The 19,151-nt window shown below is 37.9% G+C and overlaps 1 protein-coding gene across 12 annotated transcripts in view; it reads right to left on the reverse strand.

Annotated features, from left to right (window-relative positions):
* Window positions 1-19,151, reverse strand: part of DYNC2H1 (dynein cytoplasmic 2 heavy chain 1) — a 344,376-nt gene that overhangs the window by 263,425 nt on the left and 61,800 nt on the right. For all 12 annotated transcript variants that reach the window (XM_041770022.1, XM_041770021.1, XM_041770024.1 and 9 more), the window contains 10 exons: window positions 17,106-17,225; window positions 13,332-13,482; window positions 11,247-11,452; window positions 10,011-10,193; window positions 9,016-9,198; window positions 7,234-7,457; window positions 6,388-6,503; window positions 3,555-3,754; window positions 1,994-2,258; window positions 922-1,129 (listed from right to left, as the gene is read on the reverse strand). In XM_041770022.1, coding sequence (XP_041625956.1) covers window positions 922-1,129; window positions 1,994-2,258; window positions 3,555-3,754; window positions 6,388-6,503; window positions 7,234-7,457; window positions 9,016-9,198; window positions 10,011-10,193; window positions 11,247-11,452; window positions 13,332-13,482; window positions 17,106-17,225 — 1,856 coding nt within the window. The remainder of the gene's footprint in view (window positions 1-921; window positions 1,130-1,993; window positions 2,259-3,554; window positions 3,755-6,387; window positions 6,504-7,233; window positions 7,458-9,015; window positions 9,199-10,010; window positions 10,194-11,246; window positions 11,453-13,331; window positions 13,483-17,105; window positions 17,226-19,151) is intronic.

Below are 19,151 nucleotides of genomic sequence, written 5' to 3' on the forward strand. Positions count from 1 at the left end.
CAATAAATGTAAACATTTAGTTATAAACTGTCCTTGTATCATATTTTTCTCACAAGATTATAAGAATATGTTGAACAGAGAAGACAAATTGTGTGAGATACAGCTACAAAATTTATAAACAATGCTATGTTTTTTAATAATACCTTAAAGTATTAATTGGAGTTCATGGCTATTTAGTATAAATGTTCCCTAAAATACTATCAAAAAGCAAGAATTTTGGAAACAATCTGAGCCAACTTGATAATACTATCATGTGTCATACAACACCAAAAATAGCCTGAAACGGCCCTAAAAGAGTAGGGCTCTTTATATAGATAAGTATCAAACTAAAACATCCACTCAAAAAGCAAAAGAAAACTTTCTAATTACTCATTTTGGAAAATGAAATTGGCTACAATGTCTACATTCTGGCATGAGACTATGAAACATGATATCTAAAATTGGTTTATTCTTCATTTTTTCCCTCTTAAGCCTCTTCCAAATATCCTAAGAAAATAAACATTAAGTAAAAAGGTTTCCAATTTGTTCAAAGAAAGGTCACTCCATAGGACCTGTTAATCCTAGGCTGGCCCTTCTGTGATTAAACTATTGCTACTTAGTTTTAGATTACTAGCCTCCAGTTCATAACCAGTGGGTTCACTTCTCTGCAGTGGTAACATTTAAACAAAAGTAAGAGGAAAAACAAAACTACTAAATACTTGCTGTCTCACTGATGCGAACATAGTAATAGGACTAAACCCTGAAACAATTAAATCAACTGAAATAAAACAGCTACTCTCTGAACAAAGTAAAACCTAACAGAAGTTAAAATGAGGAAAACATGTATTTATACATCATTCATACACTTATTTCACTTAGCTATGAAACCAAAGTAGTGACTAAATATTCTAACATAATATACACAAGTGCTCTGATGGTTACCTAAGAAAGATCATTCCCATTCTAGATATCGTGGCTGGCGAAGCACAACTTAAATCATGAGTTTCAAATACAAAGTTCACATTCAGGCCGAACTGAATCCTCTCTCCGCTGGGCATAGTGAGGAGTCGATTGTCATCCAGAACAGAATTCAGAGACTCTATCCATTCAGGGTCAATATCACCATCACATATTATCCATGAGCTCACATCTGTTTTCAAAACGAAAGTGGAGGTAAAACAAAAATATATGCAGTAATAACAACTAAAAATAAGGAATAAAATACTCATTCCTTACTCTTTAGAAGTAATTTCCACTAAGTGTTATTTTCTATCCCTGCCCATGAATATAAAGAACTAAAGTAGAACACGCTGAAATTTTCCATGTGAAAGTGCACTACAACCATGCCCGAGAACCACAAGCAATCCTGGCTCAAGCAGCTGAAGACTCACTCATATGCCATGTGGTAATGCCAAACTGGTCTGTCCACAAGTACACAGAACTGGGATCTCAAAATGAAAAATTTTTCCTGTGTCTTAGAGTTCTAAACCTTTCACTCACTGGCTTAGAAAAACAACTATTAATTGTGACCTAATAAAAAGTAGGAAGTCTTCTCAGATTCTGGCCAAAAATCCCTTTAAACACCAAGCCAAAACACTGAGACCAAGAAGACTACTGTTTTATGACTTAAATTTTCAAAATTACTCAAACTACTGTATTCCGACTCATGTGTTAAAACTATTCAGACACACAATTTTAACCCCATATAAAATGTCATCTTCTTTATGAGGCACTACAATATCACCAGCAAAGAGTTCCTATATTTTCAGTAAATTAATCTCATTGTGAATTACAATTTACCCAGATCACTTTGTTTCTATTATAATAGAAATTCCCATATAGTAGAGACCAAAATGATAGCACATCTTGGGCCCCTCTAAAGTAAAATATCAATGCACATCATTTACAAGGCAGTTTATGGTCATGTATGAGGCTTAAGGACACATTAGAGATAAGTTCCATCATCCTCTAAAGGTTATTAAGTAAAGTAATGAGGCACAAAACACAGACCAACCTTGAGGTTCTCGAACTACTTGCCGAGCACTATTTGTCAAAACGCCATCAGACCATTCCCTTGTATCCATGTCAATATGGCCTAACAGCTGGTGTCTCGGCATAGCTTTGGGGTTCATGGTATACTGCTTGACCACTCTGCCAATCCTACACAGTGCCGCCCTTAACATCCTCCACAGGGTTGACTTCCCAGCACCGCTTGGACCAACAATGACAACGCCCATTCTTTGGCGTAACTGTTCGTACAATTCCAAGGCCTTCTTGATCTAGTAGAAAACAAACATGTATATTATGGTCTATAATCAAACACAGTTCTCTTCTCCTTCTGTAACAGCTGTTCTATTCCAAACATATAAAACGAAAGCCTCTGATTTCTTCAGTGAAAGATACAGCCTTAAACAAAATAATACCTAAATAAATCCAAGCATATTTACACTGTAATATTTAACCCCAATATTTCTTTAAAAGAAACAAGTATACTTTCCAAGTCATTTGACAATATGTACATCATTTTTCTTTATTAATTCACATATAACATATTATTCACTTGTTGATTCATGCATTTATATCCTGTATCTCTCAAAAAACAAACAAACAAAAAAAAAACCTGAGGGAAAATGTTCATCTTTGAACATGTACTTGTGATACATTAAAAAAAAAAAAGCTACTAAAAAGAATTTCTCCTAAGAAATTGTCAAAGTCAAACAATCATATGTAATCAATTATCAAAAACATATATGATGGATCTATTATGGGCAAGGCTCTGTAACATGCACTAGGAATAAAATGATAAGCAAAAATAGACATGAGTTCCACCTTCCATGAACACTCTTATCTGGTGGGCAAAGATCAGTATTAGTCACATATAAGATTAAGCATTAATAAGTACATGTAAGTAAAGTAATGAAAACACAGCAAGGAAACCCCATCTGGACTCAAAGATCAGGGAAGGCTTCCCTGAGTAAGTGAGATTTAAATGGAAAGATAAAAGATAAAAATAGTTAATAAGAAATTAACTAGGAGAAAGGGTCAATATATTCTTTTTAAAAAATTTATTTGAGAGAGAGAGAGAGAGCACACATGTGGGGGGAGAGGCAAAGGGGAGCAGCAGACTCTGTACAGAGTATCGAGCCCAATTCAGGGCTTGATCTCATGACCCTGAGATCATGACCAAAACCAAGAGTTGGATGCTTAACCCACTGAGCCACCCAAGTGTCCCAGGAACTTGATTTTTAAATGTAATTTTAATTTCTTTACATTTAAATTTAGATGGCCACATGTAATTAATGGCTACCTTTTGGACAGTACAGCACTCCACTAGAGTCTCTGTAAGATTATAAAAAAGTTATTTAAACATTAGTGGATAAACTTTTCTTTCTTGGGGGAGCAGGGAGGCCAGAGGAAGAGAGGGAGACAGAATCTCAAGCAGACTCCCGCACTGAGCACAAAGCCCAACACAGGGCTCAATCTCACAACCCTGAGATCATAACGTGAGCTGAAACCAAGAGTCAGATGCTTAACTCCCTCAGCCACCCCTATTATAAAGTGTTCTCGATGGTTACCTGATTGGGAATGATTTCATAATTGGCCTCCTCGAAGACTTGCTGCAGTGCAGAACTCAGTTCGCCATATTCCACTTCTTTAAAGTCAATCCCGGGAAACACATCTTTAATCAGTGCATCAAACCTCAAGCAATCAGCAAATGTAAACTTGGACATTGTATTAAGCCTCAGTGCTTGTACCACAATATGACTTTCATCAACTGGAGAAAAAGTTTCATTTTAAGATTATTAGTTACTGACTTTAGAAAGCTTTAATGGCTGTACAGTTTTCAAGTACCATGGTATGTCTTACCAGTCATTAAATGATGTGCTAGAATTTAGCAACATTTCAAACCATGTGCTACCATGTGAATGGACAAGCTTGCCTTACTTTCTTTTGACGGCTGAGAAATATGGATCCCTATGTACAGTTCTGCACTCCTTTCCATAGAATTTGAGTCCAGAGTTCCTAGACTTCGATTAATAAAAAAAACTCAAACCTGCTCAGAAGTGTTTTATAAACTCATCTCTAAACCAAATATAAATACTAGTATCATTACAAGATTCTTAGTTTTTTACAGATATTAAATAGCAACTGAAAGATGTGTTTTTGAAGGCCAGAACTATCTTTAGTCTGGTATTTCTCTATAATTGCTGAATATTTCCATGTTTAAGCACGTGTAGTGAAGGTATGGCCACAATAGAGTTTATTTCAAGCATTAATAAGCCATCTTTAATGACTACAGGTATGGTCTCAATATTTCTTAAAAATCACCAGAGGCAGTAATTTAAGTAACTCACCAAATGACTATCTTCTCTGGTATATGCTAACAGAGCTAAAGCACCAAATGACTATCTTCCCTGGCATATGCCAACAGAGCTAAAGCAGATTCCCTTTTTAAGATGTATACTTTGATCATTTAAAATCCAAATAGAGGGACACTTGGGCGGCTCAGTCAGTGAAGCATCTGTGTTCAGCTCAGGTCATGATCTCAGGGTCCTGGGATCAAGCCCCACATCGGGCTCCCAGCTCAGTGGGAAGTCTGCTTCTCCCTCTCCCTCTGTGATCTCTCTCAAATAAATAAATAAAATCTTGAAGAAAAAAAAAAGTCTGAATAGATAATTTCACAGGATATTTTTCTATGCTGACTTATTTTCAGTGTTTTAACTTAGTTTTGTTTTTTTGTGGGTTTTTTTTTGTGGGGGGGATTTACTTTAACTGAAAGAGAGAGGGCACTTAAGGGGAGGGCCAGAGGGAAAGAATCTTAAGTAGACTCCCTACTGAGCACAGAGCTGAACTGGAGCTTGATCCCAGGACCCTGAGATCATGACCTGAGCCGAAATCAAGAGTTGGACACAACTGAGCCATCCAGGTGCCCCTAAATTAGTTTTTAATAGTAATCTAAAGAATTGAATATTTGGCCTTTCAAAAAGGCACACATCCACGGGTGGGAGAATCATTTATTTTGTACAAATGGGGGGAAAAAAGGTGTTAAAAATATAATAACATATCATGAGTCTGATCTGAATAGATCATTCGATAAACACATAAATAGGGAAGAAGATACAAATCTTATTTAACAGAAGAGTTTCAAATAATATTTGCAGATATTCCTCCCTCTAAGAAATGGAGCTTAATCCTTGCCTGCCTACTTTGAAGGTGAGCTACATTTAGTAACCAGCTTCCAAAAAGGATAGTAGGAAAAGAGGAAAACAGTAACTATACAGTTTTTATTACAGCAGAGAAACCTGGAAAATACTAAAATAATACTAAGATAATACCAAAATAATAGATAAAGGTGAATATCACCAGTGATGTCACGTGGTCATTATGCACCCACTGATACAACATGCTAAGACCGGCCCTTCACCTCTCTGGTGTTCTTTCTAAATGTTCAGAATCCAGTTTCATCATGCAAGAAACACCACGACAGAACCCAGACTGAGGAAGAGTCTACATGACATGTGACCTGTACCCCTGAAGATTGTAAGGGTCATGGAAACAACACAAATGGACTGAGAAAGTGTCACAGAGCCCAGGAGAGTATGGACACACAAGTAAATGCAATGAGGCACCCTGGCCTTGATCCTAGACCAGAACATGGGCCATTAACGATAAAACAGGTAAAATCCAAATGAAGTCTGGAGGTTAATAGTAATATTAACCTATTAACCTCAGTTTCCTAGGTTTGACAACTGTACCGCAGCAAATAAGAGGAAACAATGGGAATACCATCTTTGTAACTTTAAATCCAAAATTATTCTACAGTTAAAGGGTATTTTTTGTAATCTTAAAAAAATTTTTTAAAGGGTAATTTTGCTTGGTATACTAGCTCTTGGAAAGAGAAAATTCCTATACATTTCTATGGCTCTTGTTCTCAGACGAAAGACACTCTCAGGCTCTGCTTCAGAACCTATAGAAACTGGGGCCCAAGGGTCAACATTGGTGCTTTAATAAGGCTCTTGGTGATTCTAATGGAGAAATGTTTCTATTTTCTATTTCTAAATCTAATGTTTCTATTAACACCAAAGATTGAGAAGGAGCAGGCTACACTATTCCTCTATCTATCACAACTGTTTAGTATTTAACACACATGTAAAAGTTATGATAGGACATTGGGTAAGAACCAGGGAAAATGTGAATAGAGTACGGACTTCAGTTAAACATAGCATCAATATTGGTCCACTAGCTGTGACAAATGTAGCATTCTAACAGAAGATGTAAACAACAGGAGAAATTAAAGGCCAGGGATTCAAACACCATCTGTATTTATAACTTCTCTATAAATCTAAACCTGTTCTAAGTTAAAGTGTATTTTAAAAAACAAGATTGTATCTGAATAACAAATCCTACCATTCTGTTTCATGCCAGTTTTCTTCAGCTGCCTAAGAAGGCCTCCACTTCCTCTAAGAACTGTCTTCAAGGCTCGCAGACCCCAGTCATAATGTTGCTGAGGCGTCAAAAGTTCCCTTAAACAGACACGGAAATTGCAAAGCATCAGACAGAAATTATTTTTATCACTCTACTTAAAATGCAGAATATAACCACAGACACATAGAAAGCAGTGCTGATAGTTCACTAATTCCTGTAAAGGACACAATCATGGAATATGATTTCTCCAGTAAAACACTGAAGAAAGAGGACTCCCAAGGATCAGGGCTAACTGTCATGACCTGGCTGATGACCTTCCTGAAGACACTAAATGACAAGCACCTGTTATCCCTCAACTATTCAATCAATCCATCTGGCTTTCAGTTTCTGAAGCTGCATCAGCTTCATCAGCTCTCATCAGCTCTTAATAGGAACCGAAATTCTAGGTCACCCAAAGAACCAAAAGAACCTAACGGTCCATTGCTATTACTAGAAATAAGACATAAGAAAAATCGTGGAAGATTCCCTCCAAAGAACAGGAGGTTTTGAAGGTCCTGCTGATAAATCCTTTCAATTAACATCATTTAGCTGGAGCACCTCAATAAAAATAGTTTGCAGAAAAGAAGGGAGATCAAATTAATAGCATTTAAGGAAGATAAATCGTTCTGAGTCAGATGTTTTATTACTCAAACTAAGATCTTCCCTATCAATACCTTAAGTACAATATAATCCCCAATATAAAAATCACTGAACAGGTAAATAGGTCAGTAATCCATAAACAATCATTGGAACCAAAAATATAAGAATATTTAAGAGAGGAAAACTCACCTGGATAGATTGAAGATAGCTACCAATTTTCTGCCCAAGACTTTGGCATCTTTGAAGCCTTCTGAATACAGAATAACTTCTGCAATAAGCTCATTGTCTGGACGAGACATGGCTACTGGCCGGAAAAGCTGTTTCAGATTGTCAGGCAACTTTTGTCTTCCTCCATAACCTTTTCCAGCAGGATTCATAGTGATAAAAATTCCAGAATTGGAATTTATTTCTACCTGAAATGTTAATTTGAAATATAGGCAGCAAATATTTTAACTGTAGGTAAATATTTTAACAGATATTAGACAATATATATTTTACTGTACATATTTCTACACACCTTGGCAAAAGATAACTGCTAACGAGCTATGCATCTCCCTACTGAATATACAATAACTCCCGTAGGAACAATATTTACAAAGGTCCCTTATATCAGTCCTACAAGGCAGGAATTTTGAGCATCTATTTCTGTCTGTGCTTACAAAACGCCTCCATGTATCAGGCTCTTTGCTGGGTACACAGAGACAACGCAACTGTGACCTGAAGTCACTAAGAATTTATGCTCTTCTGGAGCTTCCAGTCTACAGGCAAGCACAGTGTGATTAATGCTTTAACAGGAAGAGCAGACCATCACAAGAGCACCCAGTAGGAGCACTTTCAACAGCACACTTTGAGCCAAGTCAGAGTGTGCAATTAAGTACCTAGAGAAAAAAAGAAAAAAGAAGAAAAAAAATCTGACTATAAAGGTAAGAAAGGAGAAAGAGAAATGGCTGGAAAGACAAGTGAAGGGAAGGTTTGCTTATGTTTTAATTATACCAAATATTATAATATTATTTCATCTGACGTCATATGTCATTAAAAAGGAAAAGATGTGATTACATTTAAAAGCCAATGAAGAACAGGTAGAAAAGGCTGAAACTGTAACAGAGGGCCTAACAAAGACAAGGTCCCTGGGAGGAGATCGCAGAGCAGAAGCAGAAAGCTTAGTGCTGACTTGGAGAAAAAACCCCTCCTTGTCAGAGGAGGAAAGGAGGGAAAACCTCAGTGTGTAAGAAAAGTTAACGTTGATGGCAGAAAAGTAAAAGCTTATCAGTTTCTCTTTTCTTTATAAAGAGGTTAAGCATCATGTAAATAACAGGTTAATAATTCATAATTGATCTTACTTCCCTGCCCTCCCCTGAAAAACCTATCCTGTGAAAACGCTATTATGGATTAGAAGATCGTTTCACACTTCTTTTAACTTTCAGTGTTTTCAACATGATACCTTCTATAGGGAAGCCCACACTTTCTCCAAATAAGTTCAAGTTCTCATGATATGGGTACGTATCTCTGATGAGGAAAAGTAAGGACCAGAAACACAGTTAAGTGCTCATGTTGTCAGACTCATACAGAACAGTGATCAAAAACACAAGCTTCAGAATGGAACCAACCCAGTTCAGTTCCCAGCCCACTACTTATTCTGCTTTCCTTATCTACAAAGTGGAAAACACAACAGTACCTACATCGAAAGACCATGAGTACCAGCGACAATCCCCGGAAGCAGCCAGCACAGAGTAAGTGCCCAGGACAGGTTAGCAGCTGTCATTATAAATGAATTATTCAGTACTGAAAGTCTGACAGTGAACGGTAAAGTCAGACCAAAACCGGGTGAGAAACTTTACACAATTCACAGGTACAAAGGCTGAACACATAGGTCACACATAAGGGTGCCAGGAAAAATACCAAGTATTTGCCTGAGGAATGCAAAGTTGTAAAACATATCTGAATTTTTTCAATTCCCAACATATCCCGTACCTCCTTGCCAAGCAGTTCACACACAGTTCTATGATTCTTCAAAGCATCCTGAATTGTCTGGATCTGCATAGACACTGCTGACAATACAGATTCTTCCAGTCTATTGAATTCATCAAAACAGCCCCAGGCCCCACACTTCACTAAACCAACAAAAATTCGTCCCATTGATTTCACATCAATGCCCTAAAAAATAACAGCAAAAATTATATCCGTTAAAAAATAATTAAGATCCCTAATAATAAATTAATACTTTGACATTTACAGATAAGGTAATTTCACCCATCTCTGCCTCTTTTGCTCTCTTTTAAGTACAGATTAAATAGCTACCCTCTGCAGGGTGGTTTCAAAGAATAAACAAAACAATTGATGTAAAAATGTTCTAAACAGTACACAGAAAAAAAAACAGTAACAGAACTAAATAGATACGAGATTTTGTTTTATTCTTTAAGTTGAAATACACATTCGACACAAAATGTTTAGAAAATGATAATTGCAAAATGAATTTTTTTCTCTTTTCTGTTCACTATTATCCTTACTAAAAAAACATTTTCCTTCCCTTCCCCTATGTTCATTTGTTTCTTAAATTCCACATACGAGTGAACTCTGGGAAACAAACTGAGGGTCGTTGGAGGGCAGGTGGGAGGGGAGACAGGGTAATAAGGGGACAGGCACGTGATGTGAGTAACACTGGGTGTTACACACAAATGATAAATCACTGGCCACTACCTCTGAAACTAATTTAAAAAAAAAAATTTCTACCCTCTAATATAATCCTCCATTCTGTATTCAAAATTATTTGCACTAGTTCCCTTTAGAAAAGTTCTGAGACTATCCTCTCTGCAACATCTCTCCATCTCACTGTTCAAATAAAACAAATTCTGTTTTCAAGTGACTCAAAAATAATGTGACTTTGAAATAGGGTATTTCAATTTTAAGTACACAAATCCTAATCTAAACTCACACACGATTACATAGTTGATAATTACGCATTCTACCTCATCACAGTTAAAAACTAGAACTTGTCTTCCCAAAAGTCCGCCTAAGGCCTTCACAGATTCAGTTTTCCCGGTTCCAGCTGGCCCATAAGGGTTCCCCCCGAGGCCCATCTTCATGGCTTGCGTGAGAGTCAGGTAGCACTTGTCTGTCAGCGGCGTGTAAACCAGCTTGGGAGCATTGCCCTACATGAGGGGAACATAAAGTTTCAATATTTGTGCTTTATTCAACCTCACAAACATGTGGTTGTGCGGCTATTTAAAAAGCTAAAAAGGCAACAAAAAAGTTAAAGCTGTTAACCAGAAAAATATCTACAATATGTTTTTAGTGGAAGAAACTTGTTAAAGCACAAACTGAAATTAAACTTTGTTAACACCAAGCATGTAGTTTACTCCGTCCTCAATTGACATATCGTAAGGTTTTCCAAATAGTCTCTCAAGCTCTTAATAATGGTACAAAGATGTGCTACTAAGGCTAAGAAATCCAAAACTATCTTATACAACAATCTTGTATTTAAAAATTCACATAAATTAATTTCCTGCATCTTATGATCTTTATATATCAGAACCATTTTGGAGACTCAAATGTAATTATTTTGAAAAAATTCCTTATGAAATTAATAGAAATTTTGAGAACTATTTGAATTTATAAGTTTTAGGAAAAATAGACTCCAATTCCAGCTACAGTTCATAGTTTTTCCTTAATTTAGGTAGACAGATTTCGGTCTCAAAATACACTTAATCAACATTATCGTCTAACATTCTGATGACTGACTCATTATGATGGGACAAGGCACAGAGGATGCAGTCAGAATTTTTGAAAACAGGTTACATGAGCTAGGTTATTTGTTTGAAAAGTCTCATCTCGCAAACTGAGAACACTAAGCAAGCATCTTTGGGCGTGGTTGCAGTGGTACCAAGCTTGACCATGAGCGAGGAGGCATGGGCCAGACAGCGGCCCTATTCCATTCTCCCTGGATCACAGAGAGCTGCATTAAACATTACTCTAAAAAAAGGAACATTCACAGAATTCAGTACAATACTGCCATTGTTGTAACTTTCTATAAGTATTTCTCTGATATAACATCTTCTTAGTTATGATGAAATAGAAGACACACAGAAAAAAGTTCTTAAAAGTTACAACTAAAATAAAAATAATTCTGTCAACCAATAGCAAATTTCCTTTAAAATAAATCATTTCAACTGGAAAAAATAAAACACTTTTGCTACCAATCCTACCTGATACTCATAAGTATACTGAAGTTCAGAATCCACCATTTGTACATAACATGTGTGATCACTTTTCATATAAAATCGGACTTGTTTTTTCCAGGTCCAGTCATCAGTTGTATGAACCTGAACTTGGTTTAGCTGCTTCACCACATCAATATTATGAATAATATCAAGAATCAGTGCTTTGAGCTTAAGTTCCAGAATGCCAGACTCTGTATGCAAATTAAAATATTTGGAGAAAATGTTAGCTTGGGACTTATTTATTATATATGCACAGATTTTTTAATGTATTTAAATGGTAATTTCATAATACATTTGAATTATACAATAATATAAATCATACAAATCAAAACATGTCAAATCCACTGGTAGGAAATAAGAATTTTGTATATGAAAATGAAAGTATCAAAATTCAGTGAGAACCCAAAAACAAAAACAAAAACAAAACAAAATTCAGTGAGAGAAGGGTTCCGGTTCCTGCAGCCTGTTTCTCCCAGAACACAAGTGTAAAACATGGACCACATGTACTTGAGTGCTATTTAGGAGTCTGGCAAGCAAAAATATCAGACAAGTTGGGGAAGATCTGAATGAGAAGTGCCCCCTTGTTCTGTTTTTGTTCTCCTGTTCCCTAGAGTGGGAGTCTGTGCAGCTGGATGGCCAGACCCATGCAGTCAGCTCCTGGTGAGGCCCGTAGCTCAGGTGTGAGGAGCAGAAATGGAGAGTCCTGGGAGCCACAGCTTCAGCAGGAGAGACCCAGAGGTGCCTAAAACCCAGAGGGAAGTGAACCTTCCTCTGCAATCAGAGACCCTGGGGTCCCAAGAGGGTAGGACAAACCCTGCCCGCTCTCTCCCATCAGCCAGTCCGAGACACAGGCACCAGCATGGAAAGCAAGCATGAGAGTAGAGCCCATGAGAGGCAGCATTCTGGCCAGGAGAGCAGGACAGGAACCCAAGCAAACTCCAGCGTCCTGGAAGGAGCATGGGCACAAAGGGCTCTCCCTCCCTGGGCTCCCCCTCAAGCCTTGAAGCTTTCCACCTACCATCAAACCAAAGACTCTGAGAGCTGGCCACTAGATGGCACACACGTGAAGGGGATTTCATTATATTACTGAAATGTAATCAGTGGTGTAACCTTGACAATCCTGCACATTACTCAATGACTTTTACAAGAGAACTGACACCAGAACCACAACCCAGGAAGGCTGGCTGGAACCTGAAGCCGGAACCCAACAGGATCAAGTGCTAACAGAAAACATCAACATTATTGGAAGGATTTAAACAAGACCCAATACTCATAATACAATATTCAAAATGTCCAAGATACACTCCCACATCATCCGATATACAAAGAACCAAAAACATACTTAAGACAGTGAAGGGGAAATAAAGACATTCTCAGATGAAGGCAACCTGTAGGAAGGAATTCACAGTCAGCAACCCAGCTCTAAAAGAAGTGCCGGAGGCACCTGGGGTGTGCAGTCGGTGAAGCTTCTGCCTTCAGCTAAGGTCATGATCTCAGGATCCTGGGATGGAAGGAGCCCTCTATCAGGCTCCCCACTCAGCAGGAAGTCTGCTCCTCCTTCCCTCTCTGTCCCTCCCCACTACTCATTCATTCACTCTCTCTCGAATAAAGTCTTTAAAAAAAAAAAAAAAAAAAAAGCAGCACTTTAGGACGTTCTTCCAACAAACAGCAGGGAAGTGGGAGCATCAAAATGAAGGGGAACAGAAATGGTAAGCATCCAGGTAAACAGAGCAGACTGCTCCTCACAAGCCTATTAAATTATGTTTGATGGCTGAAGGCAAAAATGCAATCTCAGAGTTTTCAGTGCATTCAAGTGTGACATAGAAGACAGCAGCTACATAGAAGAAGATAAAGAAACCTGTACGGTGGTAGCGTGTCTACATTTGTCTAAAGTAATAAATTACTGATTCTAAGTACAATATGAAAGCAGGCATATTGTAATTCCTAAGCTAACCTCCAAAATAGGTAACTGGTTGATATAGTCAAAATACAATAGGCAAATTAAGACAGAATGACAAGAAAAAGTTCAAATAATCCCAAAGCAAACAGAAAAGAGAACATTTTTCATACCAGTGTTCCCTGGATCCTCAGAACTTGTATCAATGCTGGTATAGTACTCTAGCTTCGTCACCAGCTGTGTTTCAATCTGATGAAGACTATGGTCTTTGATAGCATTTTCTACATCTTCAGTGAATTTAATCTGCTCTGCCAAACATAGTATCTAATGAATAAAGAAAAAAGTTATTTTTAAAAGGTAAATTTACTAAAAATTGTTCATAAACTTAAGGAAAGATACCTTTTTCTAGATTTCGAGTTGTGTACTGGATCTCTATCAGAATATGTGGTACAGCCAAGCTTGCTAAGAACTCATCTCATACTACTCGTCTCCACATCTAGTTTCTGGTTCTAGATCCCACTAAGCTCACTGTAACCTAAGAGGCTTTGTACTTTCTCCTCCTGACTCTCTTCTTTATAAATGGCTTTTCAAGAATGCAAAGGTATCAGCATATGATGTACTCTATTTAGTAAAAGGGTAATATTCTAGCATTCCAAAATAATCTTAGGATACCACTGAAGTCTAAAATTTCAAAATTCCAATTTTATCTTTAAGCTCTGTCTTAATCCTTCAGTCTAATGCCCATAAACAGAAACTAGCTTTAGTTAAGGAGAGATATTCTCATATTTACATAAAACATGAAATGTTAACACTGCTTGAAAGGCTTTCTACTATAGTACCAATCTAGCACAGCTACTGATAAAGCCATTACACATATAAACACTAGCCTTTAAAAACTTATAAAATAGTTTAATAGGGCAGCCCGGGTGGCTCAGCGGTTTAGCACCTGCCTTTAGCCCAGGGTATGATCTTGGGGTCTTGGGATCGAGTCCCACATCAGGCTCCCTGCATGGAGCCTGCTTCTCCCTCCGCCTGTGTCTCTGCCTCTCTCTCTCTCTCTCTCTGTCTCTGTGTGTGTGTGTGTGTGTGTATGTGTCTCATGAATAAATAAATAAAATCTTTAAAAAAAATAGTTTAATAGAGTTCTTAGATGAATGCAGAAAACCAATATCCTCCTTTAAATTAAAGACACAAGGGGCATGCCTGGGTGGCTCAGTAGTTGAGCGTCTGCCTTTGGCTCAGGTCATGATCCTGCGATCAAGTCTGGCATCAAGCTCACCATGGGGAGCCTGCTTCTCCCTCTGCCTGTGTGTTTCTCATGAATAAATAAATCTTAAAAAAAAAAAAAAAAAAGAAAGAAAACTAAAGACATAATCATATAAAACTACTAAACCTACTGATCAATTACTATGGGATACTTTTTTTCTGATATGTATTTTTCAGCAGCCAGATGAATATCATCAAATGCCTCTACTTATGAGATTAATTCAGTTATCTTTGTACATATTTTATAACTTTGCACAGCAGGCTAAGCTGCTGTCTTGATCTAACTAAAGACATTGTATTAATACATTATCAAAAACACTGTATGTATATCATTGTATAAAGTAGCATTAAATTTTCTTTAAAAGAAGAGAAACTCTTTCCAAGGCAAAGTCATCTCCCATAATTTGTGGGACAAATTCGCCAGTCTCTTTCATCAAGTATATGGGAAGCATTTAAGCAGATCCATCTCTCTGCTTTTTCAAAAAAAAAAAAAAAACCTTTTGCTCTTTAATTTTCAGATCAAAATGTTCACTTGCTACCTCCAAACTAATACTCCTATGTGTGAGTGTCCTTTCAGGCAATACTACTGGATTTCTACATTATAAATGCACATTGATAATCTCAGTTTTTAACAGTCTGCTATACAATTTCTGTGAGAGGCTAACAGAAACAGTAGTCAAAATACATTCTGGCTAATTCTCAAGTCACACTACCATTATAATTTCTGGACAGGTGCTAATATTATTAACCTAAAATTAACCTAAAATCCAGCAGTCATTAAGAGTGCTTTGCAAACATTTTACAATTTAACATTTTAAAATAAGTTGGCAACGAACATACCACTATAGCTTCTTAACTAGGTGCCTACAAGAATTGCTCAAAGTATACGGACAAAAGCGGATCTGAACCAAGATCTGTCAGTCTCTTTCCATTCAGTATGCTATCTCATTCCCAGATGAGAAAGTTCTTTTTCTACATTATTCTGGTCCTTACAAACCTGCCTCTAGAATCCTGAATGAACAGTCAGCAATAACTTGCACCAGATGTTCATGCAGCCAGGGATACTATTCAGTCCCCTTACATGAACGCTCCTGAGATAATTTTTCTTAGCATTAACTGCTAAGACACTAGAACTGTGTTTTGGTTGACAATGAACTACTACTTTTCATAGTTCATGTTTTTATGGAGACAATGAACTACTGCTATGTTCTGTAGTCCCTGATTTCAGCTAGCTGCTTGCAGGTCCCAAGGTTGGTTGCAGGGCTCAGATCCAGCAGCTTCCCCCCACTGCCTGTAGCTCCACATGCATCTCCTGATACAACTGTCATTTCCCCAGTCAATCGCTCTGCAATGCTTCCCCTCTGGACATTTTGTAATATTTTGTCTTTTGTTCTAAGTTCACTGAAATCCTACCTGGAAGTTGACAGGAATAGGGAACATTTCCAGAAGTAATAAAGCAGCTTACCTCTGACTGCAATGGCATTATTGTGCATTGATGATTACTCTTAATTTCTTTAGGAGCTTAACAAGAATTTTTAAAACATAGTTTGATTCAAAATGCTAGAAGATGCAAATGATATGAATAATACAATGGCTAAGAAACTAAAATATTAAAGTGTTCTAACTTCTCAAGCTTTAAAAGAACCAATATAAAACTTGTTCCAATAGCTACTGAATGGTTTAATCTGGAAAGCATATAACCTCGAGCAGTCAAGTAGATCTTCCTGTGAGAGATCACAGAACACCTCAAATGCCTGCCTTTACAATCCCTAAGAACCTATGTCCCTGGGATCCCTGGGTGGCGCAGCGGTTTGGCGCCTGCCTTTGGCCCAGGGCGTGGTCCTGGAGACCCGGGATCGAATCCCACGTCAGGCTCTCGGTGCATGGAGCCTGCTTCTCCCTCTGCCTGTGTCTCTGGCTCTGTCTCTGCCTGTGTCTCTGGCTCTGTCTCTCCTTCTATCTCTCAAGAATAAATAAATAAAAAATCTTTAAAAAAAAAAAAAAAAAAAAAGAACCTATGTCCCTGATGTCCATTACCTCAACCAGCAGCGAAACAAATCCCAAACAAGGCAGGATACTTAACACAAGTCTGACCACTACACTTGGCTGACATCTGGAACACATTCTGTAAGCTACGCATCCACAGTAGGGTGTTTCTGGTGTGGGTTCCATGAACGCTGAGCTGCGGGAAGTCCATACCCCACTGTGCAAACTAGTCCTCAGCTTCCCTGCCCCCTCCCAGGTCAGTGCCCTGCCTCTACATCCTGCTAACCTCCTGCCAGCACCAACCTCTTGTGGGCTCCAGGACTCTCAAGAGGGAGGCATGGAAATGCAGGTCCCCAGACTTCCCACCAAGCATGCACTTATGTAGAACAGGAAGCCCCCCTCCTTTCATCCCTCACTGGCCTGAGTGGCCTTCATCTCAGATACTTTCCCTTGAAAGCATCTAAATTACAGCAAACTCACAGAGCTATAGAAGAGAATTTCACTATCGTGCCGTCCTTCCACCACATTTTACAACAGTTGCAGGAACACAGACCCAGAAGCTAAGCACTTGGTCAGTATTAAATGCTAATCAGAGAGAGAACCAAGATGCCAGCTGTCTGAGCCTGCCTGCCTCCAGGTCAGGGATCTTCCCACAGAACCAGGCCTACCTACATTCCAGATATAAGCCCTCTTACCTGTGAAGGGAATAATGAGGGGTCGATGGAACCCTGACAACTTCGTCCAGCAGTAACACATTCTAACAACAACTGTTTCAACGTTTGCTTCATTTCCAAGGCTAAATCATTTAACCAGGTCTGAAAATAAAATGAAAAATAATATACACAAAGGGCACATGAAGGGCTCAGTTAAGCATCTGACTCTTGTTTCTGGCTCAGGTCATAATCTCGTGGGTTGTGAGATGGAACCTCGCATTGGCTCGTCACTCAGTAGGAGTCTGTGATTCTCTCCTTCTGCCTCTCCCACCCAATCACGTGCTCTCCCTCTATCTCTCAAAATAAATCTTTAAAAATAAAAATAATACTATACATAAGTCATAAAACAAATCAACACTATGGACTGACTCCACTGATTTCAAGAGATGGGATTATAATTTCTTATTGACTCTCCTAGTCCCAAAATGTGTTATACGACATACAGCAATGTATTTTATTAATGAAGGCACCTTGGTGGTTCAGTTGGTGAAGCATCTGCCTTTGGCTGAGGTCATGATCTCAGGATCCTGGGATCCAGCTCTATATTGGACTCCCTGCTCAGCAGGGAGTCTGTTTCTCCCTCTCCCTCTGTATCTCCCCTTGTTCATGCTCTCTCTTCAAATAAATAAAATATTTAAAAATAAATATATAAAGGATTTAAATAATTTGAGGAACACAACTTTTTCACCTCTTGGGGTGATAGTTAAGTGTGAAAATTCATAAATGTATAGTTAGCTATCACTGTCATCATCTCTACAAATGAATATGATATGAGTAAAGAGATCCTTCATTTCAACATTATAAGAAATCAAATAGATAGCCAGGCTGATGAATCAGAGTCACAGTGACTGGCTCAGTCTCTGGGCTCATGCTATCCTGGTGAGCTCACATTCAGAAAGCCTCAAAGCAAGAAGGGATTGCTTTATTAGGGTGAGTTCTATTATTTGGGGAGCTAAGCTGCATCTTTAATTTTGTTTCAAGGTCAAAATAATACATCTTTCACTTTATTATAGATAAAATAATAAAGTTAACTGAAGTTAACATAATAATAACTGATAAAAATAGCAATGAATATTTATTAATCAGAATTTTAAAAGACTCTAGATATGCAATAAAATATAAGTGCAAAACCTACAACGTTAAATAGCTTTTCATCATAATTTAAACTCTAAGTTCTAGACTTTTTCACCTTTAGAGCACTTTCCAGTATACAAACAACACGAACTTCAACTACCTAGCTCAAAAGCCAGGGAGGTAAGGCAATGAGAACCTTTCTGAGCAAGGCCACAGACACCTGCTCTACTAATCCCAGCCAGCTTCCAATTTTCCTCTGCTGGCAAAGCTGCTCCAGACCAACTGCCAAAACCTATGCTCTTCCTCTCTCCCCTCATCTGGTTCCAACAAAACCACAAGAAAGGCAAACAACAACAAAACAATCAAACTCTTCACCAAACACAAACATAGAAGCTACTTAATAAATTTGTGCTTTCAATCACCTGACTTATGTGATGAACTTCTAATAAAATGATGAGGCCTACCGAGGAACAGAAATTTTGCTAAATTGTATAGATATGTGTATGATAAGGCATGGGCCCCAACTGTTGGCTGGAAGATCATTCTGGTACGTGAAAATTACACTTCAGTGCGATACAACCTCCTGCTGTCTGGCTGTAACTGTACAGTTGTTTTAGGTCTTTGATGGATCATTTCCAGGGCTCCGGGACCAAATAATCAATAGTAGCCCTATAAATGTATGAGTTGTAAACTTACTTGTTCACCTAAATCATCTTATATAAAATCATACACAACTATTTTGGGAGTATGAGAGTCAATAAGAAATTATAATTCCATCTCCTGAAATGAACCATTTTATACAAGTACCTATTGAACACATATGCCCCAAACACTATCTAATGCACTTAAAGGCAGTCATCTCATTTCATCTTCCATAGACAGTCTTTGCAATAGATAGTAAGATGGGCAGTAAATTGGATATTTTACAGATAAGAAAGCTGTGATTCTAAGTCA

The sequence above is a fragment of the Vulpes lagopus genome, chromosome 10 (assembly GCF_018345385.1).
Source record: "Vulpes lagopus strain Blue_001 chromosome 10, ASM1834538v1, whole genome shotgun sequence".
NCBI classification, from domain to species: Eukaryota; Metazoa; Chordata; class Mammalia; order Carnivora; family Canidae; genus Vulpes; species Vulpes lagopus.